Below are 24669 nucleotides of genomic sequence, written 5' to 3'. Positions count from 1 at the left end.
AAATATAATCATTTAAATCATCCAATTATATAATCATTTAAATAGGAAAGGGGGCTGATGGCCAAACAGAGAGTGATTTATTGGCCAAACCATTTCCTGGGCTGGACCTGTAAGGACTTTCGGTGTGGACATTAATCATCATCCTCATATCATTTTACATTTATTAACCCCTTCCACCATGTTACAAAGCATCAAAATTATTTTCTCTGTTACCCCAAACAATTCTTTTATTACTAATTTGCCTTTTATAGAGGAGGAAACTTCAGCTCGAGGAGGGCAAATAACTTGCCCAAGAGACCCAAGCTTATAGGGGCTAGATCTACGCCTGTTCTTCCCATAGCTTTCTCAAATCTAAACAAATCACTAAGAGGGACTTGTTTCCAGAAAGACATGTACTGATACTGGACAAAAATTACTGAAATGTATGTGGCCTTGCTCTTAAATTTCTTTGCCCATGTGAAGCCTGAAACAGAGAGAACCACCTGCTCAGGGACAGATGCTCGTTAAAAGAAGGAAGCATGGGGGCGCCTGGGTGGCTCAGTTGGTTAAGCGACTGCCTTCGTCTCAGGTCATGATCCTGGAGTCCCGGGATCGAGTCCCGCATTGGGCTCCCTGCTCGGCGGGGAGTCTGCTTCTCCCTCTACCACTCCCCGTTTGTGTTCCCTCTCTCGCTGTGTCTTTCTCTGTCAAATAAATAAATAAAATCTTTTTTAAAAAAAAAAAAGAAGGAAGCATGCTATGCCAGCAAATTAGATAACCTGGAAGAAATGGATGCATTCCTAGAGATGTATCAACTACCAAAACTGAACCAGGAAGAAATGGAAAACCTGAACAGACCTATAACCACGAAGGAAATGGAAGCAGTCATCAAAAACCTCCCAAAAAACAAAAGCCCAGGGCCAGATGGCTTCCCAGGGGAATTCTACCAAACATTTAAAGAAGAATTAATACCTATTCTCCTGAAACTGTTCCAAAAATAGAAATGGAAGGAAAACTTCCGAACTCATTTTATGAGGCCACCATTACCTTGATCCCAAAACCAGACAAAGACCCCATCAAAAAGGAGAACTACAGACCAATATCTCACCAAAATATTAGCCAATAGGATCCAACAGTACATTAAAAGGATTATTCACCACGACCAAGTGGGATTTATCCCTGGGCTGCAAGGTTGGTTCAACATCCGCAAATCAATCAACGTGATACAATACATTAAAAGAAAGAACAAGAATCATATGATCCTCTCAATAAATGCAGAAAAAGCATTTGACAAAGTACAGCATCCTTTCTTGATCAAAACTCTTCAGAGTATAGTCATAGAGGAGGGTACATACCTCAATATCATAAAAGCCATCTATGAAAAACCTACAGCGAATATCATTCTCAATGGGGAAAAACTGAGAGCTTTCCCCCTAAGGTCAGGAACGCGGCAGGGATGTCCACTATCACCACTGCTATTCAACATAGTATTAGAAGTCCTAGCCACAGCAATCAGACAACAAAAAGAAAGAAAAGGCATCCAAATCGGCGAAGAAGAAGTCAAACTCTCACTCTTTGCAGATGATATGATACTTTATGTGGAAAACCCCAAAGACTCCACCCCAAAACTGCTAGAACTCATACAGGAATTCAGTAAAGTGGCAGGATATAAAATCAATGCACAGAAGTCAGTGGCATTCCTATACACCAACAACAAGACAGAAGAAAGAGAAATTAAGGAGTCAATCCCATTTACAATTGCACCCAAAACCATAAGATACCTAGGAATACATCTAACCAAAGAGGCAAAGGATCTGTACTCAGAAAACTATAAAATACTCATGAAAGAAATTGAGGAAGACACAAAGAAATGGAAAAACGTTCCATGCTCATGGATTGGAAGAACAAATATTGTGAAGATGTCAATGCTACCTAGAGCAATCTACACATTCAATGCAATCCCCATCAAAATACCATCCACTTTTTCAAAGAAATGGAATAAATCATCCTAAAATTTGTATGGAACCAGAAAAGACCCCGAATAGCCAGAGGAATGCTGAAAAAGAAAAGCAAAGCTGGCGGCATCACAATTCCGGAATTCCAGCTCTATTACAAAGCTGTCATCATCAAGACAGTATGCTACTGGCACAAAAACAGACACATAGATCAATGGAACAGAATAGAGAGCCCAGAAATGGACCCTCAACTCTATGGTCAACTAATCTTCGACAAAGCAGGAAAGAATGTCCAATGGAAAAAAGACAGTCTCTTCAACAAATGGTGTTGGGAAAACTGGATAGCCACATGCAGAAGAATGAAACTGGACCATTTCCTTACACCACACACAAAAATAGACTCCAAATGGTTGCAAGACCTCAATGTGAGACAGGAGTCCATCAAAATCCTATAGGAGAACACAGGCAGCAACCTCTTCGACCTCAGGCACAGCAACTTCTTCCTAGAAACACTGCCAAAGGCAAAGGAAGCAAGGGCAAAAATGAACTATTGGGACTTCATCAAGATAAAAAGCTTTTGCAAAGCAAAGGAAACAGTCAACAAAACCAAAAGACAACCGACAGAATGGGAGAAGATATTTGCAAATGACATATCAGATAAAGGGCTAGTACCCAAAATCTATAAAGAACTTATCAAACTCAACACCCAAAGAACAAAGAATCCAATCAAGAAATGGGCAGAAGACATGAACAGACATTTTTCCAAAGAAGACATCCAAATGGCCAACAGACACATGAAAAAGTGCCCAATATCGCTCGGCATCAGGGAAATCCAAATCAAAACCTCAATGAGATACCACCTCACACCAGTCAGAATGGCTAAAATTAACAAGTCAGGAAACGACAGATGTTGGCGGGGATGCAGAGAAAGGGGAACCCTCCTACACTGTTGGTGGGAATGCAAGCTGGTGCAGTCACTCTGGAAAACAGTGTGGAGGTTCCTCAAAAAGTTGAAAATAGAGCTACCATATGATCCAGCAATTGCACTACTGGGTATTTACCCCAAAGATACAAAAGTAGGGATCCAAAAGGGTACGTGCACCCCGATGTTTATAGCAGCAATGTCCACAATAGCCAAACTGTGGAAAGAGCCAAGATGTCCATTGACAGATGAATGGATAAAGAAGAAGTGGTATATATATACAATGGAATATTATGCAGCCATCAAAAGGAAGGAGATCTTGCCATTTGCAACGACGTGGATGGAACTGGAGGATATTATGCTGGGCGAAATAAGTCAAACAGAGAAAGACATGTATCATATGACCTCACTGATATGAGGAATTCTTAATTGCAGGAAACAAACTGAGGGCTGCTGGAGTAGGGGGTGGGGTGGGAGGGATGGGGTGACTGGGTGATAGACACTGGGGAGGGTATGTGCTCTGGTAAGCACTGTGAATTGTGCAAGACTGTTAAATCTCAGATCTGTACCTCTGAAACAAATAATGCAATATATGTCAAGGGAAAAAAAAAAAGAAGAAGAAGATAGCAGGAGGGGAAGAATGAAGGGGGTAAATCAGAGGGGTAGACGAACCATGAGAGACGATGGACTCTGAAAAACAAACTGAGGGTTCTAGAGGGGAGGGGGGTGGGAGGATGGGTTAGCCTGGTGATGGGTATTGAGGAGGGCACGTTCTGCATGGAGCACTGGGTGTTATGCACAAACAATGAATCATGGAACACTACATCTAAAACTAATGATGTAATGTATAGGGATTAACATAACAATAAAAAATTAAAAAAAAAAAAAAAGAAGGAGGGCACCTGGGTGGCTCAGTTGGTTAAGCGACTGCCTTTGGCTCAGGTCATGATCCTGGAGTCCCGGGATCGAGTCCCACATCGGGCTCCCTGCTCAGCGGGGGGTCTGCTTCTCCCTCTGACCCTCTTCCCTCTCTTGCTATCTGTCTCTCATTCTCTCTCTCTCAAATAAATAAATAAAATCTTTAAAAAAAAAAAAAAGAAGGAAGCATGATCAAACTGCTGATGGCACATCACAATATAAAAAATTTAAGTCAGATCATCATTCTGTTTATACACAAAAGAGCAAGGGGGCCCGGTGGTCTTCTCAACATTAAACACAACAGCCATTACGGTCTAGACAGAAACTTGTGATTTTTTCAATAGCCTAGAGAGCTCACAGCACAAGGCTTTATTATTACAAGTATTTTTTTCAACCTCGGTGACAATGTTTTAGCCGTGAAAATGTATTAGGTAAAGAAGAAGGTGGAAAGTCGTTGTAAACGTGACATTTTGGGGATCTGGGAGTAACACCAGGGCAAATGGGCTAAATAACACACACGTGGGCTTTGCCTCAATAGACAGGAGAGGATACATCTGTATCCTGGATAAATTAAAAACTGCCTGCTACTTCTCTTACATGCTACAGAAACACAGCAAGGGATTCTACAGGGCGAAGGCCTGATATCCTTTAGAATGAGCAGGAAATGTGCAATGACAGAAACACCCCTCTGGTCCAGAGAGAGCTCTTCTCTCTGCTTTCATCAGTGCCTCGATGGGTGCACCCTCCCCATACGCCCTTCACCTACTTTATGTCCTCTCACCTCTTTCATCTTAGTACAAATATCGTGGCCAATTTAGGACAGACTTTCTCAGAGCCACATTTCTTTCCTTCAGGATTTTTTCTTTTTTAAAAATTACACATTCAACAAGATGATTCATTCAATAGCTACTGAGCATATACTATGGTGCCAAACACTGTTCTAGGTGCTGGGCCATGGTAGTGACCAAAACAGAAACTCTATCCCTGTCATAGTATTTATCCTCTAGTGGGGAAAGTCAGACAATAAGCAAGATAAATCATTAAACCGTACAAATTATAAAGTGACAAGTACCATCGGGAAAATGAAAGCAGAGAAGTTGGGAGAGAAAAATAGAAGGGGTGTAATTTTAGACAGAATAGGAAGGCCTCACTGAAAAGCTATAGCGTGAACTACGAGTATATCTTATATAAGAAGGAAGAACAATCCAGAGAAAACAGCCAGGACTCAGAGCCCAAGGTAAGGGCCCACCTGGCTTGTTCAGGAACAGCGCAAGAACACCAAGGAAGCAAAGCTCGCAAAGGGGACAGTTAAAGGGGTATTACACAGCCCTGTGGCCACTGGTAAAGACTTTGGTTTCTAGTTTGAGATAGGAAACCAGTGGCAGGGTTTTAAGGAAAAGAGCAACATGATCTATATACAGGACCACTCTGGATGCTGTTGAGAATACACTGTAGGGAGCAAACAAATGGAGGTGGGAGACTAGTTTGAGAGGTTATTACAGTAGTCAAGGTGAGAGGAGGTAGGTCCAATCAGGGAAAGAGCAGTGGGGGTGGTGAGAAGTGGTCAGGTTGTAGGTCGACTTTTCTAACAAATTAGAATTGGGGTGCAAAATAAGGAGATAGGGGAAGCCAAATGTTTAGGCTGAGCAACTAGCATTCTATTTCCATTTAATGAATGGAGAAGCAGGGTTTTGTTTTTGTTTTGTTTTGATTTGGGAGCCGGGGGGTGTGGTGGAATCACTTCAGTTTAGGACACTTTAAGTTTGAGATGTCAACTTTATATCCAAATGGAGATTTCAAGTTCTAATTTCAAATTTCCCTAGTTCTCATCCAACCTCCTCATGGAACTTAACTACTATTATACATCTGTTCTTACCAAATGTTCCTTATAACTCTTTAGCATTTAAGTAATGTTTACATATTTGTGTGTTTCTCTCTGAAACTGGACAAACTAGAACAAATCCACAAGACAGCTAATATATAAAGCATTACTTAAGTTCTAAAGAGGTCTGTCATGTACATGATGGTTAATTTGAAAATCATCTTTTTTACTGAGCTAGCCTATTTATTTTTACCATTTTTAAGTGTACAGTCCAGTAGCATTAAGTACATTCACGATGTTATGCAAGCATCACTGCCATCCATCTCCAGAATGTTTTTTGTCTTACAAAACTTAACACTCTGTCCCCAACTTTCTGTCTCTATGAAGTTGACTATTTATTTGTGGAACCTCATATAAGAGTAATCATCTAAGTGGAATCAGTATCTGTTCTTTTGTAACTGGCTTATTTCACTTAGTATGTCTTCAGGGTGCATCCACGTTGGAGCATGTATTAGAATTTTCCTCCTTTTTTAAGGCTGAATATCACTCCTTTGTATGTATATGCCACATTTTATTTATCTATCCACCCATTAGTGGGCATATGGGTTGCTTCCACCTTTTGGCTATTGTAAATAATACTGCTGCGAACACAGGTGTATAAATATGTTCAAGTCTCTGCTTTCAATTCTTTGGGGTATATACCCAGAAGTGGGAGTGCTGGATCATTCAGTAATTCTAATTTTGTGTAAAACTACCAATCCACTTCCTATAGTGGTTGCACCATTTTACATTCCCACCAATCATGTACAACGGTTCCAGTTTCTCCTCATCCTTACCAACACTTGTTATTTTCTGTTTGTTTGGAGTTTTTGGATAATAGCCACCCTCATGGATGTGAAGTGATATCTCATTGTGGTTTTGATTTGGATTTCCCTAATGATTAGTGATGTTAAGCATCTTTTCATGTGCTTATTGCTCTTTGCAGATCTTCTCTGGGGAACTGTCTATTCAAGTCTCTTGCACATTTTTAATCTAGTTGTTTGTTTTTATGTTGTTGACTATAGGACTGTTTTATATATTCTGGATATTAATCCCTTGAGACATGTTTTGTGAATATTTTCTCCCATTCTGTGGGTTGCCTTCTACTGATAGTGTCCTCTGATACACAAAAGTTTTTAATTTTTATGTGGTCCAGTTTATCTATTTTAATTTGTGGCCTGTGTTTTGGTGTCATATCCAAGAAATTATTGCCAAATCCAATGTCATGAAGCTTTTGCCCTATGTTTTCTTCTAAAAGTTTTATAGTTTTGGCTCTTATGTTTAGGTCTTTGATCCCTTTTGACTTATTTTTTGCATATGGTGTAAAGTAAGGGTCCAATGTCACTCTTTTGTGTGTGGATATGCAGCTGTCCTAACACCATTTGTTGAAAAGACTCTCTTTTCCCCCACTGAATGGTCTTAGCACTCTTGTCTAAAATCATTTGACCGTATTTGCAAGGGTCTAAAATCATCTGACCATATTTGCAAGGATTTATTTCTGGGCTCTATATTCTATTCCTTGGTCTATATGTCTATCTTTATCTTAGAACCACACCATTTTGATTACTGTAGTAGCACTGCAATTAAGTTCTGAAATCAGGAAGTGTGAAACCTCCAACTTCATTCTTTTTCAATATTGTTTTGGCTATTTAGGGTCCTTTGAGATTCTATATGAATTTTAGGATAGATTTTCCTATTTCTACCAAAAAAACAAAGAAAGTGGTTGGATTTTGAAAGAAAAAATCATCTTTTCAAAAAGCATTTTAAATCTTCCTACCAGTGACTGACATTTTGCTGCTGCTTTGGAAGCTCCTAGAAGCTCACAGTTGTAGTATTCATTTATTTACATCCTTTTATCCAAACCCTAGAATTTTTCAAAAGGAATGAATCTGTGAGCAATGTAAAAACCATGTAAGAGTTAATTACATTATTCAAATTTCTCCTTTAAGACATTAGAGCTCTAAAATACATGAATAAAAAACTAACCAAACTGAGAAATAAAACAGTTCAACAATGATTATTGGAGACTTCACTACCCTACCCCACCTTCAGTAATTAATAGGACTAGACAGAATATCAATAAGGAATAGAGGACCTAAACGACATTATAAACCAACTAGACCTAACAGACATTTTATAGAACACTCCATGCAACAACAGCAGAATATGCATTCTTCTCAAGTACACATGGAACATTTTCTAGGACAGACCACATGTTAGGCCATAAAACAAGCCTGAATATATTTAAAAGGACTGAAATCATATGCAGTATGTTCTACAACAACAATGGAATGAAATTAGGAAATGACAACAGAAGATAGTTTGTGAAATTCACAAATACGTGGAAATTAACAACAAACTCCTAAATTACCAATAGATCAAAGAAATCACAAGGAAATTAGAAAATACTTTAAGATGAATGAAAATGAAAACATAACACACCCAAACTTACGAGATGCAGCTAACGCAGTGCTTAGAAGGAAATTTATAGCTGTAAATCCCTACATTAAAGGGGGGTAAAAAACAAAAATCACAAATCAATGACATAACTTTCCACCTTAAGAAACCAGAAGAAGAGCAAACTAAACCCAAAGCAAGCAGAAGAAAGGAAATGATAAAATGAAAGTGAAAATAAATGAAGTAGAAAAAAGAAAAATAGAGAATACTCAACAAAACCAAATTTGACAAACCTTTAACTGGACTGATCAGGAAAAAGAGACAGGACTCAAATTACTAAACTCAGAAATGCAAGAGGAGATGTCAACACCAATCTTACAGAAATAAAAGGCTTTATAAGAGAAAATTAGAAACAACAGTATGTCAACAAATTAAAAGATGAAATGGGCGAATTCCTAAAAAGGCAGGAACTACTGAAACTGATTCAAGAAGAAAAATATTAGGATGGGAAATTCCAGAACTAACTTTTGTGATTAGTTCTATAGTTTCTAATAATTAGGCTTTGGAAATTAGTTCTGTGATATGTAGAATTCCTTCAAATTCTCTTGGTAGAATTCAAGAACCTCATTCCTTATAATAAGGCATAAGCAGACGAATTTTTTGTTGAATTAACCTCTTGGTTAATTGGACACCTCTTGTGCCCAATCCTTCTTAAAAGCCCATCTTTCACTCCACCTATAACATATGCAGCATCCAGCTGCATGTAGGTGTGATTTGACTGTTTTCTGCCGCACGCCATCCCTGATACCAGAGATGAGATATCTGCAGTCCAGCATTGCAAAAGTGCAAACCCAGAAGCACAACCGTTAGCCAAGAGATGGCTCAGGATTAAGGCCACTTTGTCCACAGAAGTAACTAAGTAATACCTCATCGTACTGGCTTTTCCTCTTTCCAATTCCACTTTTCCTGGTCCCCTACTTTTTTTTCATGGGATCACTTCTCAAAATAAACTACCTATGTACATATAAAGCCCTTGCCTTGGCCTGGATTTTCTCCCAGAAAGTAGTGCCTTAAAAAGGCTTTAAAACAGGCCTTTAAAGGTCTGTTCCTTCCAACTGCCTTTGTGACACTTGGTTAGCACTTAGAAGACCCACTGTGAAATGACATACTGTGGTAAAGACAGCACAGGGCTCATCAGCCTAGGTTCAATTTTGAGCTCTAGTATGAACCTAACTTCACCTTCTTCAAATGAAAAACGGATATACTGTTATACATTCCAAAACAGTTTACAAACTCTAATGGGTTATACAAATGACAGGTATCCCTATTATTCATAAGATATATCAGAAAAACCTGTTCAAGTCTACATTCAGGTAAAAATACAAGATCAATTTACAGAAGCTCTGTGTGAATATTAGTTCTTTGAATAAAACTCCTCTGGTCTCTAGAGTATGGCTATATTTATAATGCTTTAATTTTTTTTTAGAAAGGAGAATGTATTGGGCGCCTGGGTGGCTCAGTTGGTTAAGCGACTGCCTTTGGCTCAGGTCATGATCCTGGAGTCCCTGGATCGAGTCCCGCATCGGGCTCCTTGCTCGGCAGGGAGTCTGCTTCTCCCTCTGACCCTCCCACCTCTCATGTACTCCCTCTCTCTCATTCTCTCTCTCTCAAATAAAAATAAATAAAATCTTTAAAAAAAAAAAAAAGAAAAAGGAGAATGTATTCATATATTGCTTATGAAATTACAAATAAAAAAATATTCTCTATCTTCATATGCCTTTTGGCATAAGGTGGAGTTTCATTCCACAGAGAGAAGCAAATCATACAAAGTTATGGTTTAAAAAGTATATTGGGGGGGGCGGCGCCTGGGTGGCTCAGTCATTAAGCTTCTGCCTTCGGCTCAGGTCATGATCCCAGGGTCCTGGGATCGAGCCCCGCATCAGGCTCCCTGCTCCGCGGGAAGCCTGCTTCTTCCTCTCCCACTCCCCCCTGCTTGTGTTCCCTCTCTTGCTGTGTCTCTGTCAAATAAATAAATAAAATCTTTAAAAACATGCATCAGGGGTGCTGGGGGGCTCAGTCGGTTAAGTGTCTGCCTTCAGCTCGGGTTGTGATCCCAGGATCCTGGGATCGAGCCCTGCATCGGGCTCCTTGCTTCTCCCTCTGCCCCTCTCTCCCCCCTGCTCGTGCTCACTTGCTCTCTCTCTCAAATGAATATTATTTTTTAAAAAATTTAAAAATAAAAATAAAAAGTAGATCAGAAAAATTGATTCACTCAAAGCTCACGAAGAAGCGGTTTTGTCTTATTCAATACCAAGCTCCAGTAGAAACTGAAATCAAATGACTCACTGTACAATTAAAAGCTCAGTGCATGAGCTGGTTTTCAAGGGAGTCCTAAACACCCTAGAAGGGAATGTAACATGTTGTATTAATGGTATATGTGGAATTTTCTGATTAGTTCTACATTTTTACCAGAAAACCATGAACAACAACAACAAAAACCTTCAAGAAACATAAGGTGTTCTGGGACGCCTGGGTGGCTCAGGCAGTTAAGCACCTGCCTTCAGCTCAGGTCATGATCCAAGGGTCCTGGGATCGAGTCCCGCATCGGGCTCCTTGCCCAGCGGGGTGCCTGCTTCTCCCTCTGTCTGCTGCTCCCCCTGCTTGTGCTCTCTGACAAATAAATAATAAAAATCTTAAGAAAAAAAAAAAAGAAACATAAGGTGTTCGTATTTTACTCATGTGTCTCCAACATAAAACTCATATCTGGAAAATAAAAGAAAGAAACCAAACCTTTGTTTCCAGGATTTGGGTAGGAGAAAGGGGGAAAGGAGGTCTTGCTGTGTCCACATCTAGGAACACGGTGTGCAGCTTTATGTTCGGGCTTCACTTATAAGTTATAATGCCAACTTAGATGCTGGTTATAATAGCTGCTCAGAAACTCTAACATTACAGATTTATTTTTCTGCTAAGATTTCACATTTTTGGTTTCTCAGAATTTTTCTTTTCTTTTTTTTTTTTAAGATTTTATTTATTTATTTGACAGAGAGAGAGAGAGAGCACAAGCAGGGGGAGTGGGAGAGGGAGAAGCAGGCTTCTCGCTGAGCAGGGAGCCCAATGCGGGGCTGGATCCCAGGACCCTGGGATCATGACCTGAGCCGAAGGCAGGCACTTAACCGACTGAGCCACCCAGGTGCCTCTCTCAGAATTTTTCTAATGCTAAATTCCTTGCACCCTATCTGATGCTACAGGAAAACAGTGATGAAACACCTAGGATCTCATTTGTGTCATGACATTCTGACAAAGCAGTTTTACTGTCTCCCAGCTGGTATGACCTGAGAGATTGATACCACATCACATTCAGAACAGTTCTCACAATAAAAAACCACCTAGTCTGTTCACAGTGGAAACAGCCATTTGTGGAGCACTTAGTATACTGCATCTAGCTTAGCCTCCATGGTAGCACCGAGGTTTATACCACAAATAATTTGTGGTTAAGTCTTGTTAAGCCTTCACTGTAATGGAAACAGCATCAATATAAAATTGAGGATAATCCACTCTTACACATTACTTAGAAATGAAGCTGATATTCTGTGCCCAACCGATCAGTACTGTGTCTTTGTCCAGAACCCTCTTTAGCCTCCCAGCTCCACCATATTATCAGGTTGACAAGGGGCCAGGTTTCACCTCTCTTTTTTTTTAAAGATTTTATTTTTAGAGAGAGAGAGAGGGCAAGCAGGGGGAAGGGCAAAGGGAGAGAATCCTGAAGCAGACTCCCAGATGAGTCAGATGTGGGGTCAGTCTCACAACCCATGAGGCCATGACCTAAGCTGAAACCGAGAGTTGGACGCGTTATTAACCAACTGAGCCAGCTAGGCACCCCTCATGTCACTTTCATCAAAATGAATATACTAATAAGATCTGAGAATTGTCCCCATCCCACCAAAAGCCTTAATACTAGTGTACTTATAAGAAAGTTAGTGAGGTTTGTGAATTATTACTTATAGTATTTAAATTCTTGTGCTTTAAACCTAAGAAGAGATTGTGTTAAGCCCTCTTAGTAAAAGAAAACCTAAGAGGGTGGGCGCCTGGGTGGCTCAGTCGTTAAGCGTCTGCCTTCGGCTCAGGTCATGATCCCAGGGTCCTGGGATCGAGTCCCACATCGGGCTCCCTGCTCTGCGGGAAGCCTGCTTCTCCCTCTCCCGCTCCCCCTGCTTGTGTTCCTACTCTTGCTATGTCTCTCTCTGTCAAAATAAATAAATAAAATCTTTAAAAAAAAAAAAAAAAAAAAGGAAACCTAAGAGGGTGCCTGGCTGGCTCAGTTGGTGAAGCATGTGACTCGGTCTTGGGGTTGTGAGTTCAAGCCCCACGTTGGGTTTTCAAAAACAAAATCTTTAAAAAGACAACTTAGAACGTTAAATTGAGGTTTTTCAATAAAAAGAAATGTCTTGCCAAGCTAAAAAAGTTATTTATGCCATGCAAATTACCTTAGGCATAGAACCTTTTCAATGTCTTAATTCAGTCAACATATTGCATTTGCAAATCTACCTACTGTAAGGAGACATTAATCCAGAATGGGTAGGGAACTGGGCATTCTGTTGAATTCTTCCCAGTTGCAGCATACTAAAGTTCATTAAATAATAAAGTTACAAAATTAAAATGTCATTGAATGTAACAGTTTCAATGGATAATTCAGAATGTATTTTAGGAAGATTATGAAAATGAGTATTAACTAAACATACATGTAGTATTAGAAGGCATCTAACAATAATTGATATACCATGAAACTCTTTTGGGTTAACTGCATATTGCCACTCTGCCAACTGTTTTTCTCACCAGATGCTATAAAATATCAGTCATTTGGGCTTCTGGATAAAAAGGAGTTACTCTAAAGAATCAAAAACGACAACGTAAGTGAATGAAAATGCCTGGTAAAGTAAAAAAACCCATACAATTATGAAATTATTATGGGTGGGATCAGAAGCTTAGCTAGACCAAGAACTCATTCTTCAAGAGTCTTTATTTGCCAAACTCATGTCTTAGTCACGTTATACTTCAATAATTAAGACTCCAACCAAAATCCAGTCTGTAGGGTGTCAATGTAAGATTTTTATTAGTGTAATTTATTTAGCACAATGATCACATTAAAATGTCCCAATATACAAACTGTTGAAGTCTAAAGTCACAAAAAATATAAACTCAGGTGCATGAATGGGGCTATATAAAATATTATTTGTAAACAAAGTTCTACATCTTCAACATTGGGCCAAGAAAGGAAAAAAAAAAAAAGAGAGAGAGAGAGAGAAAGATTACATATAAGAAACATCATATTTCAATAGAACAACCCTGACCAGTCTGGTAACCTCACACCTGCGTGTGACCACGATGGCAACACAGCATTTCTTTATAGAACTGGCTGCTTCATACAAAGCTATATGCAAAACAAAATGAAACATCCAAGTGAAACAGAGAGAGCTAACAATATATACCACATTTTAGCTGGCTAGTAGAAAATTTCAATTCTGTTTAAAAAAAAAATTTTTTTTTGGAAAAAAAAAGTCAAACAAAAACACAGCAAAATGGAAAAAAAAAGTGGAATAAATCAATGTAATAATGGAGTGTGTGTCCCTTTGACCACTGCCAGAGCCGAGCTGCACCCAGGCTTCTTCAAACACTTAAGACAAGCTGTAGAGACTGCTTAGCGGTGATAGAAAAATGTCAACCATGATCCTTAAAAAGTTAGCACTACCAGTTTTGAAAATTTCCCTAGCCAAAAAACCGAAGCCAAACCAACCAAACACACACAGAGAACCAAAAAACATAGTGAACAACTACACACCGAAGGGAAAATGCTATGTTCTATTTGATGGGTGCTCTCCAATGGTAAGAGTTTTCATTATCAACTGCTTAGAAGGGAAGCATCAGCATTTCCCTCTAAAATGTGCCTCCTCTAAGTGTCTTCTCTCCAAGAACTCACAGGAGGAATTCTTGGCAATGTGGCCCCCGTCTGTGATCAGAAGAGGGAATGAATGCTTCCTAAATTCCAGAAGTCAAAGAGACTCGGTTTAAACTTCCATCTCAAAAGCACTTTCATGTCAGAGGATCTAAAATAATGTACATCTCAAAATCTTCTTCAGAACATACTGCCAATTATTTATTTTAATTTGAAACAATCAATAGCTTGGTGATTACGATAACCTCCATAATCAGTAAGAGGATAGAAAATTAAAGAGTATTTCACATTCTGGATCTTAAACCAGAACTCCTCTAAGATTTCAAAACATGGCCCAGGTTTTATATTCTATTTCTCAAAGTCCAATCAAAGCTTATTATCTGAAAAGTTCCGCAGTACTTTTTCCAAGTTGTTCTTCCAGGTTTTTTAGCTCTTAGTGTGGGAAAATGAGGAACGAGAATAAGAAAGTCCCACTGGGACAATCCTCAGAATACAAGGAGTATAAGTGGTAATAACGTTCATGGTAAAGGTCTTCACATGTGGTCCACCAATCCCACTGGCATGCTGCGCCAGAGATCAAAGGGATACTAGACACTACCTGAACAGAGTGTGAGTCCAATCTGATAACCATTTCATTAGAAAACTGATAAGCTGGTTGTGGTTCTTCAGTGTACTGCAATGTACTTTCGTTCCCATATTTTTATAGAAGCTGTTTTCTATCTGTATCAACATCCGAGTAGTCTAACAAAACAGGGTTGCATTTTCTTTAACTTCTCAATTCTTGTTTTGATAGCTCATGATCATGTTATGAAAGTAACTTTAGTTATAAAATTTCATAAACAATAAAAGGTTGTCAGATTTTCAAGAGAATCTAAGCCTCTAGACAAATAAACCATAATTTCGTCATAGAAACCATTTCAGCCCAACTTGCAAATAACAAAATATGGTTTAATTTGAGGAAATGCTTTTCAAAGTTTAATCTGAGCTACTCTAAATGAGAAAACTTTAAATTAAAATAGCTATAGTTATTCAGATTTTAGTAAGACGGAGAGAAACCTAGGTAGCCTGAAATATCACCCTTCCCTAAAAGCAAGCTCACAGAGAGAGGAGGGGGAGGGGAAGGGAGGGTCAATGCAGTACTGGTGGACTCAATCCCTTTATGAAAGCACACGTTTTCACTTGGTGTTATGAGATCCTGATTCATTTTGAAGATCTGAAAACCAAATGGAAAAGGCCAACTCAAAATGTTTAAAGAAAAGAAAAAACGTGAGACTGAATTAAATGATAAAATGAGTTTTAAAAGAGAACAAGAAATAAAAGACCTTAGATGACTTTTATAAAATACTAAAATTAAAAAGAATTCATCGTGCACTTTGTGCTCACAAAGGGAAAGGAGGTTCCATCAAGCCCTGCAGAGCACAAGAGGAAGCAGGTGGTTTGCTCAGGCATCAGCAGAAATAGGCCCCGAAGAACTACCCTCCGCTTCTTCTACACCATGTCCAGGAAGGAAAAGCAAAGCTCTGCAAAATGCTGAAGGTTTTAGAAGTGTAACGGTGCTTAGGAAAGATCACTGGTCTGGTGTTGCAGCAGCCCCAGTGTGGAGAGACACGCTAGGCTTCTAGGAGGAGAAAAATAGAAAGGGAGGAAGAAGTAGGAAGGGGAAGGAAAAGGCAGAAAAGCACAGGTCATTAGTAAACAGCAAGTTCAACATAGCAAGATGCTCATAAACCCTTTATACGCTATCAGTGGAACTGGTCTGCAATTACGACTAGAGACAACATCCTGAACGAAACAGAAATGGGAATTTTCAAAATGGCACTGAGCTATGTGCTCTAGTTTAGTAATGGCCAAATTAGAATGAGGTCATAACATGCTCCAGAAACATGCACTCTCCGTCCCCTCCCTACTCCTCCTTCCCATCCCCAGTGAAACATGCATATTTTCAGGTGGTCAAACTCAGAATGCAAACATCTTCCCATATGCAAACTATATTCTACCTGCTGCCATAATGTCATTGGGTAGTTCATAAATATTCGGATTCTTTTTTGCCACCAGGGAACTAAAAGTCTTGAAACAGTAAGGGCCAAGCTGTATGTTTTTCCTCTTCTTTTTTTCTGTGCTATTAAGAATTGGCAATGGGAAGCAATTGCTACACAAAGTCTCTTCTGGTCACACTTGACATCTTGCTGGAGAACTCTCTCTAGTTTTGATAGCTGCTTCCTTTCTGGATGAAAATGGCATCCACTCTTTCAACTGGCTAATCAAGTCAATCCCCTCCAAGCCTTTCTTTTCCCTGGCACTGCCTCCTTGTTAAAGAAAGCTGAACTTACTCATTTTTTAAAAGTTCATGTTCAAGCTTCTCCTTTAATCACAGGGATATTGCCATAAATGTTTCCTTAAAACTATACTACATAGATGACTTTGCTTTCAAAGCAGGCACAGAAACAGTCAATAATACAACAAAGATTATAAAAAAAAAAAAATTAAAAAAATTCAGTTCACAAAACTGGAAGATAAGGTGGCACTTCTGGATGTTTTTACCTTAAAATAAAGAGTTTCTAAGTCATGAGCTGCTAATAAGGATGTTAATGTCACGGAGCAAAACTAACATTCACAACAAATGGAAACCAGCCATCAATAAATCTGAGGTACAAAGATATATACAACATTTCCAAAGGTCACAGAATAAAGAATAAATCCTAGAATAATTGCTGTTGCTAACAGAAGGAAGCCTTAAAAACCGAGAAATCATACGGTGGCTCAAGGAAAATCTTCTCCAGGCTGAGGTAGGCATACAAGAGAAACACAGACACAATCCATGTCTAGTGCTTGCCTCCAGTACAGTAATGTCAATCAAATGTGATGCCCCAGTTAAGAGCATGCTCTGTTGCAAAGAATAATTTACTTGACCATTAAACGTCTATTCATTTGGGTCAACAGTGTCAGCCTGATCACAACTGCAAAATCAGTGCAGTTATTTACAGAAATACAAGCTGACTCTCCTTATCAGCTACCTAAGAGAGCCCCACTACTGCTTAGAGAATTCTGCTCAATACAAATACACTGGGGATTGGGGGCTGGTGCTAGTTATGAGGTGGAAAGCCACAGGGGTTCAGGGCTAGCTGATGGAGTATCAAAGCCCTAGTTAATGGGCTAGGCATTAAAGTTAGAGACAGATTTCAAAAATAACAGTTAACAAGGGAAAAAGACTAAGAGAAAGACTGAGGGCAAAATCAAAAGGGAAGAACTTTTAATTTGCAGCTCACGGGTTTCCTAACATTGAGCCACGGAAAGCAAGCTAAGTACAGTGGAGAAGAGCCTGTATAAAGAGCTGTAGTGGCCAAATGCCTCCAATATAACATATTTTGATGATGATTAGTCTGCATCTATAAGCGTATTTTTAAGATTGATCCAGCTCTTGTGTGGTGTAATTACAACAAATAACTTAAGAAACATCAAAGGAAATTCACTCTTTCCATTGTTGGAGATGTTATGTGGCAGAGGGCCCTGGACATGAATACACCAACAAGAACAACAATATCCTTAGAAATAGTTCATGTGATTCACTAAGAATCTTCCTCAAAGGAGCTCATCAAGGTGTTTACTGTGACTGTTTCAGCCCCACATTTGGGGAATCCTGGGAACCACTTACCCGTAGTATCATTCCTTTCTATTCCGTGATCACCATTGGCTAGCCCTGTTGGTTTGGATGGAGTACCTGCAATAACCACAAAGAGTAATTACCCACGATGACAGACAGCAATATGAAAAACAGATTCAAAGCTATCTAACCAGGTAGACTTTTGTCACTCTTCACGGCATGAGCTTAAAGCAGATAAAAATCTGTCCAAAATGTAAAGATCCAATAAAAGGAAACCAAGAAACAGAACAGAGTCATTCAATTTTACGATACCCAAACACTACAGAAGAACCCTTCCTAATAAGCAAGCCGAAATCTTTTCTGTTCTGTAAACCGTCAAAGATCACCATTATATTCCATTCCAAAACCATTATGAAGCACCACAGATTTTGCGTCTGTGATTCAAATCCAATGCTACAAGGGCCATTAAAACAATTCCCACATAAAAAGTCCAGGGCATCATCCTTGCTGCTCCTAAGGGTGAGAATTACATGGTCACCAATATCACTTCTGGGAGCAGAGAACTGTTTTTGTTTTCTTTTAATCTTAGTTATTCTAATATAGTTGTGTCTCATTCCCTAATGACTAAAGATGTTGAGCATCTTTGCATGTGTTTGTTTATTTGTCATCCTTTTCTTTAGTGAACTGAATGGTCAAATTTTTTTATCGTTTTTATTTGGGCTATTTGTTTTCTTATTACTGAATTTTGAGGATTCCTTATTTATTCTCAATACCAACCCTTTTATCAGATGAATTCTGCAAATATTTTCTCCCAGCCTATGACTTGCATTTTCATTCTCTTAACTGTGTCTTTTGCAGAGCAAAAGTTTAAATTTTGATGAACGCTAATTGTTCACTTTTTCCCTCATGCTTTCTTATGTTTTCAGTGAAGTAGCTAAGAAATCTTTGTTTAAGGGCGCCTGGGTGGCTCAGTCAGTTGTGTGATGACTCTTGATTTCCGCTCAGGTCTTGACCTCAGGGTTGTGAGTTTGAGCCGCAAGTTCGCTCTATGCTGAGCGTGGAGCCTACTTAAAAATTTTAAAACTTAAAAAAAAAAAAAAGAAATCTTTGTCTAACCCAAGGTCACAGGACCTTCTCCTATGTTTTCCTCTAGAACTCATAGTTTTCAAATTTAGGTTTCATTTTGAGGCCTATGATACATGATTAATTTTGTATATGGTATAAAATATGGGTCTAGATTCATATTTTTGCATACGGACATCTAATCATTCCTGTATCATTTGTTGTAAAGACTATCCTTATTCCACTTAACTGCCTTTGCACCTTTGTTGAAAAATCGACTGACCATACTATGTGTGGATCTATTTCTGGACTCTATCTCTTCTATTCCACCAGCCTATAAGTCTCTTCATTTTTCCAGTACTATACCATCTTGATTATTGAATTTGTATAGTCTTTAAAAGAGGTCATGTGAGTCCTCTAAATTGGGTTTTTCCAAAACTGTTTTGGTTGTTCTAGTTCTCTTGCTCTTCTATATCCTGAATGAAACTGCATTGACTACATAGATCAATATAAGGATGTACAACCTTTTCTTAAAGGCTTTGACTATAAAATTTCAGCAACCAGTCTAGCTCTGCCATCAACTTGCCAACCCAAGAGTTTCCCATGAGTCACTCTCAAGAACCTCACAGAGATATTTTTCATAAGACAAGTAAAAATCTAGAATGTATGCTACAAAAATATAAAATGCAAGGTTTTACTTTGAAAGACAAGAAACTACACTACCCAATCTTCTGACTCCTACAAATCCAAGGCAGAAATCTTTCATATAAACTCACTGAAAAGTCTTTCATTCTGTTATCTCAGATAACAGAGGAACAACTACAGAGAACAACCTAAAGAACAAAGCAGACTGAAAGGAGACTATTAATTAACTGGAAGAAAAAGGAATAAAGGACTGAAAGAGAATAGACTTTTATTAAATACCCACTAGCACAAGGCACCATGCTAGGGCTTCATGTACTGTGTTTTACTTACCGAAGAGATACTAAACGTTCTATCCCATATTTATGCCAAATATGGGATAGAACATGTTTGGAATAAATTTGCTTTTATGCCCACAAAATAAGCTTATAAAATTTATTCTTCCTAGCTCAAGAAAGAATACATATTTTTAAAATCTGCCTCATTTTAAAATGCAGATTGTAAGAAAATAAAATGCAGATTATAGGAAAATGCAAATTACAAAAAATACCAACTTCTGGTCATAAGAGTGATAGAATCTTTTTAAAATTTAATAATAGCCACTGTTGGCAACAGTGTAAGAAAACAGGTAATCTTGGGCGCCTGGGTGGCTCAGTTGGTTAAGCGACTGCCTTCGGCTCAGGTCATGATCCTGGAGTCCTGGGATCGAGTCCCGCATCGGGCTCCCGGCTCGGCGGGGAGCCTGCTTCTCCCTCTGACCCTATCCCTTCTCATGCTGTTTCTCTCTCTCTCTCTCTCTGTCTCTCTCTCAAATAAATAAATAAATAAAATCTTAAAAAAAAAAAAAAAGAAAACAGGTAATCTTATATACCACTGGAGGAATATAAATTGGAACATCCTTTTTATGAGACAATTTGGCAGCCTATCAAATTTTGAAATGCTTAACTTGACAATCCATTTTAGGTATGTAGTTCAGAGAAAGACATAAAAGTACACAAAAATGGATGCTAATGAGATGTTTATTATGTCATTGTTTAAAAAGTAACAAATGCTCACCGACAGATTCGCTAAATTGTGAAGTAATAATGCAATTTTAAAAGAAATTAGGTAGCTTTTCATGTACTGAAATGGGAAGATGGCCAGGACACATTAAGAAAAAATAAAAGCAAATATGGCATAATAGCATTATAAAACACACAAACACAACGCACGCACATACAAATAATCAGGGGAAAAAAATGAAAGAATATATACCAAATGCCACTGATGGGGAACCAGAGATAGGGATAAAAAGGAGACTTTCACAGACATAAAGTCCTATTTTAATTGAGCACCTTAAAGAATTTAAGAGTAGGGATGACTGACTGGCTCAGTTGATAAAGCATGTGACTCAGTCATGAGTTAAAGCCCCACATTGGGTGTAGAGCTTCCTTAATAAAAATAATAAGGGCAGAGAAACGATTCCATTTACAATAGCACCAAAAACCATAAGATACCTCGGAATAAACCTAACCGAAGAGGTAAAGGATCTATATTCTAGGAACTACAGAACACTCATGAAAGAAATTGAAGAAGATACAAAAAGATGGAAAAATATTCCATGCTCATGGTCGGAAGAATAAACATTGTTCCAACAACAATCTATACCTTCAATGCCATCCCGATCAAAATTCCAGTGACATTTTTCAAAGTGCTGGAACAAACAATCCTAAAATTTGTATGGAATCAGAAAAGACCCGGAATCACCAAGGAAATGTTGAAAAAGAAAAAGCTGGGGGCATCACATTGCCTGATTTCAAGCTATATTACAAATCTGTGATCACCAAGACAGCATGGTACTGGCACAAAAACAGACATATAGACCAATGGAACAGAATAGAGAACCCAGATACGGACCCTCAACTCTATGGTAAATAATCTTTGACAAAGCAGGAAAAAATATGCAATGGAAAAAAGACAGTCTCTTCAATAAATGGTGCTGGGAAAATTGGACAGCCACATGCAGAAGAATGAAACTCGACCATTCTCTAACACCATTCACAAAGATAAACTCAAAGTGGATGAAAGACCTCAATGTGAGACAGGAATCCATCAAAATCCTAGAGGAGAACATAGGCAGTAACCTCTTTGAAATCGGCCACAGCAACTTCTTTCAAGATACATCTCCAAAAGCTAATGAAACAAAAGCAAAAATGAACTTTTGGGACTTCATCAAGATAAAAAGCTTCTGCACAGCAAAGGAAACAGTCAACAAAACAAAGAGGCAACCCACAGAATGGGAGAAGATATTTGCAAATGACACTACAGATAAAGGGCTGGTATCCAAGATCTATAAAGAACTTCTCAAACTCAACACCCAAAAAACAAATAACCAAGTCAAAAAGTGGGCAGAAGATATGAAAAGACACTTCTCTGAAGAAGACATACAAATGGTTAACAGACACAGGAAAAAATATTCATCATCATTAGCCATCAGGGAACTCCAAATCAAAACCACAGTGAGACACCACCTTACACCAGTTAGAATGGCAAAAATGGACAGGGAAAACAACAAATGTTGGAGAGGTTGTGGAGAAAGGGGAACACTCTTACACTGTTGGTGGGAATGCAAGTTGGTACAGCCACTTTGGAAAACAGTGTGGAAGTTCCTCAAAAATTTAAAAATAGAGCTACCCTATGACCCAGCAATTGCACTCCTGGGTATTTACCCCAAAGACACAGGTGTAGTGAAAAGAAGGGCCATATGCACCCCAATGTTCATAGCAGCAATTCCGCAATAGCCAAACTGTGGAAAGAGCCGAGATGCCCTTCAACAGACGAATGGATAAAGGAGATGTGGTCCATATATACAATGGAATATTACTCAGCCATCAGAAAGGATGAATACCCAACTTTTACATCAACATGGATGGGACTGGAGGAGATTATGCTAAGTGAAATAAGTCAAGCAGAGAAAGTCAATTATCATATGGTTTCACTTATTTGTGGAACATAAGGAATAGCATGAGGACATTAGGAGAAGGAAGGGGAAAATGGGGGGGAATTGGAGGGAGAGATGAACCATGAGAGACTATGGACTCTGAGAAACAAAAAGGGTTTTGGGGGGGGGAGGGGGGATGGGTTAGCCCGGTGATGGGTATTAAGGAGGGCACGTACTGCATGGAGCACTGGGTGTTATATGAAAACAATGGATCATGGATCACCACATCAAAAACCAATGATGTATGGTGACTAACATAACATAATAAAATTTTTAAAAAATAATTAAAAAATAATAATAAGGGCATCTGGGTGGCTCAGTCAGTTAAGCATCCAACTCTTGGTTTTGGCTCAGGTCATGGGTGGTGGGAATGAGCCCCAAGTCGGGCTCCGCACTCAGCGTGGAGTCAGCTTGTTCCTCTCCCTCTGCTCCTCCCCAGCTCACTCGCTCTCTCTCAAATAAGTAAATAAAGAAAATCTTAAAAAAAAAAAAAAAAAAAAAAAAAACAGCAGGAAAGATGGCTTAAAAGAAGTCCTAGAAATTACAAGGAATATCCAAGAAAATGAAAGCAAATGGGATCACACCGAAAAAAACCCACAGCCCAAAGGCACAGGAAAGCAGGACTGCAAGGTCCTCTATGCTTACAAACAGCAGGGATGATGAGGACTCCATTAAAAGCTATCAAGCCAGTCCCCGTTCCCCCCACACTTTCCTTCCCTCACGGCACAAGTCTGCCTTGTGCGGACCCCCAGATGGAATGGGGAGCCCTCACACCCCACCTGGCAGCACGGTTATATCCCTGTCAGAGGCAGGTGGGAGAATCTCAAATAGATAGTATTGCCAAATAACGGAGGAACACTATTACCAAAAAAGTAAGGCATCACATTCAAAGAGAATAAATATCACTCAGGGAAACAATGCTGATACAGCAAATAGACTTTAAAAAAAAAAAAAAAAACTACCTCATTTCCCTCAGAAGGATAAAAGAAAACATCCCAGATTCATGAAACAAAAGCAAGCCCCTGAACAAAGTGAATTATCTAATCACTGAGTAGCAAATCCTCTTCCAGATTAAATAGTTTCCAATACTTTGCTTTCATCAAAATTAAAAGAGGTCATAACGTAGTTGCCTTCTGATAGGACGCTGAAAAGAATTTCTAACTGAAAATAATTTCTAATAATATTGACTTATGGAATTCTTAACATATAACTCAAAGAATGGAGGATATTGCCATAATAAGACTTCTATTCCCACATACTTAGCTATGTGAATAAAGTTTTCTGGCTATTACGTTTATTAAAACAATAGGAATAGGGGCGCCTGGGTGGCTCAGTCAGTTGAGCATCCAACTCTTGATTTCAGCTCAGGTCATGATCTCGGGGTCATGGGTTTGAACCCCACGTCAGGCTCCGCGCTCAGAGAGAGTCTGCTTGAGATTCTGTCTCCCTCTGCCCCCTCCCCTGTTTGCATGCACACTCTCTAAAATAAATAAATCTTTTTTAAACAAATAGCAATAGAAATTGCTAAATTCTCTCTCATCCCAGCAAAAAATAATGATCCACAGATTCATGATCTGAGGAAAATATAAATCCCCATCATTAAGAAAAACATTTCCAGGGCGCCTGGGTGGCTCAGTCGGTTAAGCGACTGCCTTCAGCTCAGGTCATGATCCTGGAGTCCCTGGATCGAGTCCCGCATTGGGCTCCCTGCTCAGCAGGGAGTCTGCTTCTCCCTCTGACTCTAACCCCTCTCATGTGCTCTCTCTCATTCTCTCTCTCTCTCAAATAAATAAATAAAATCTTAAAAAAAAAAAAAAAGAAAGAAAAAAGAAAAACATTTCCAATCAAATTCAACTTTTATGGTTAGTTATGATTTACCAAAAATTATAATATATGTGATCAGTTGTATACTACTAGTAACTGTAATAATAACTTTTCTTCTGAACCAAATTAATACTTATAGCCTATGGTTACAGGAACTTTTTTTTTTTTTAAGATTTTTTTAAATTTTATTTTATTTGACAGAGAGATAGAGAGCACAGTAGACAGAGTGGCAGGCAGAGGGAGAGGGAGAAGCAGGCTCTCTGCTGAGCAAGGAGCCCAATGTGGGACTCGATTCCAGGACCCTGGGATCATGACCTGAGCCGAAGGCAGACACTTAACTGACTGAGCCACCCAGGTGCCCCTACAGGAACATTTTAAATTAAAATTTAAGCTTATATACATATTTTGCTACAAAAACACATAACAATCAAGAAAAACCTTTCAACTATAAAATGTATTATACAAAGATAAACATCTATGACAAACACAAAGGAGAAATAAGAGTTGAAGGAATCAAAAGAAGGATTTACATTTCCAATGATAAAGAACAGCTTGCTCATGCATTTTTAAAATAGATG

General features: G+C 38.8%; 1 protein-coding gene across 17 annotated transcripts in view; it reads right to left on the bottom strand.

The window, feature by feature from the left end:
- MAP4 (microtubule associated protein 4) overlaps positions 1–24669 on the bottom strand; it is a 200285-nt gene that overhangs the window by 95077 nt on the left and 80539 nt on the right. For 11 of the 17 annotated variants that reach the window (XM_045862517.3, XM_054504786.2, XM_054504787.2 and 8 more), the window contains one exon: positions 17635–17700. The exons of the other annotated variants lie outside the window; for them this stretch is intronic. In XM_045862517.3, coding sequence (XP_045718473.1) covers positions 17635–17700 — 66 coding nt within the window. The remainder of the gene's footprint in view (positions 1–17634; positions 17701–24669) is intronic. 17 annotated transcript variants of the gene reach the window in all.

This window comes from Mirounga angustirostris, unplaced genomic scaffold, assembly GCF_029215605.1.
Source record: "Mirounga angustirostris isolate CCGP_5_RB_7025 unplaced genomic scaffold, mMirAng1.0.hap1 SCAF_1, whole genome shotgun sequence".
NCBI classification, from domain to species: domain Eukaryota; kingdom Metazoa; phylum Chordata; class Mammalia; order Carnivora; family Phocidae; genus Mirounga; species Mirounga angustirostris.
The sequence above is the reverse complement of the archived record's forward strand: the minus strand, read 5'-3'. Positions and strand labels throughout refer to the sequence as shown.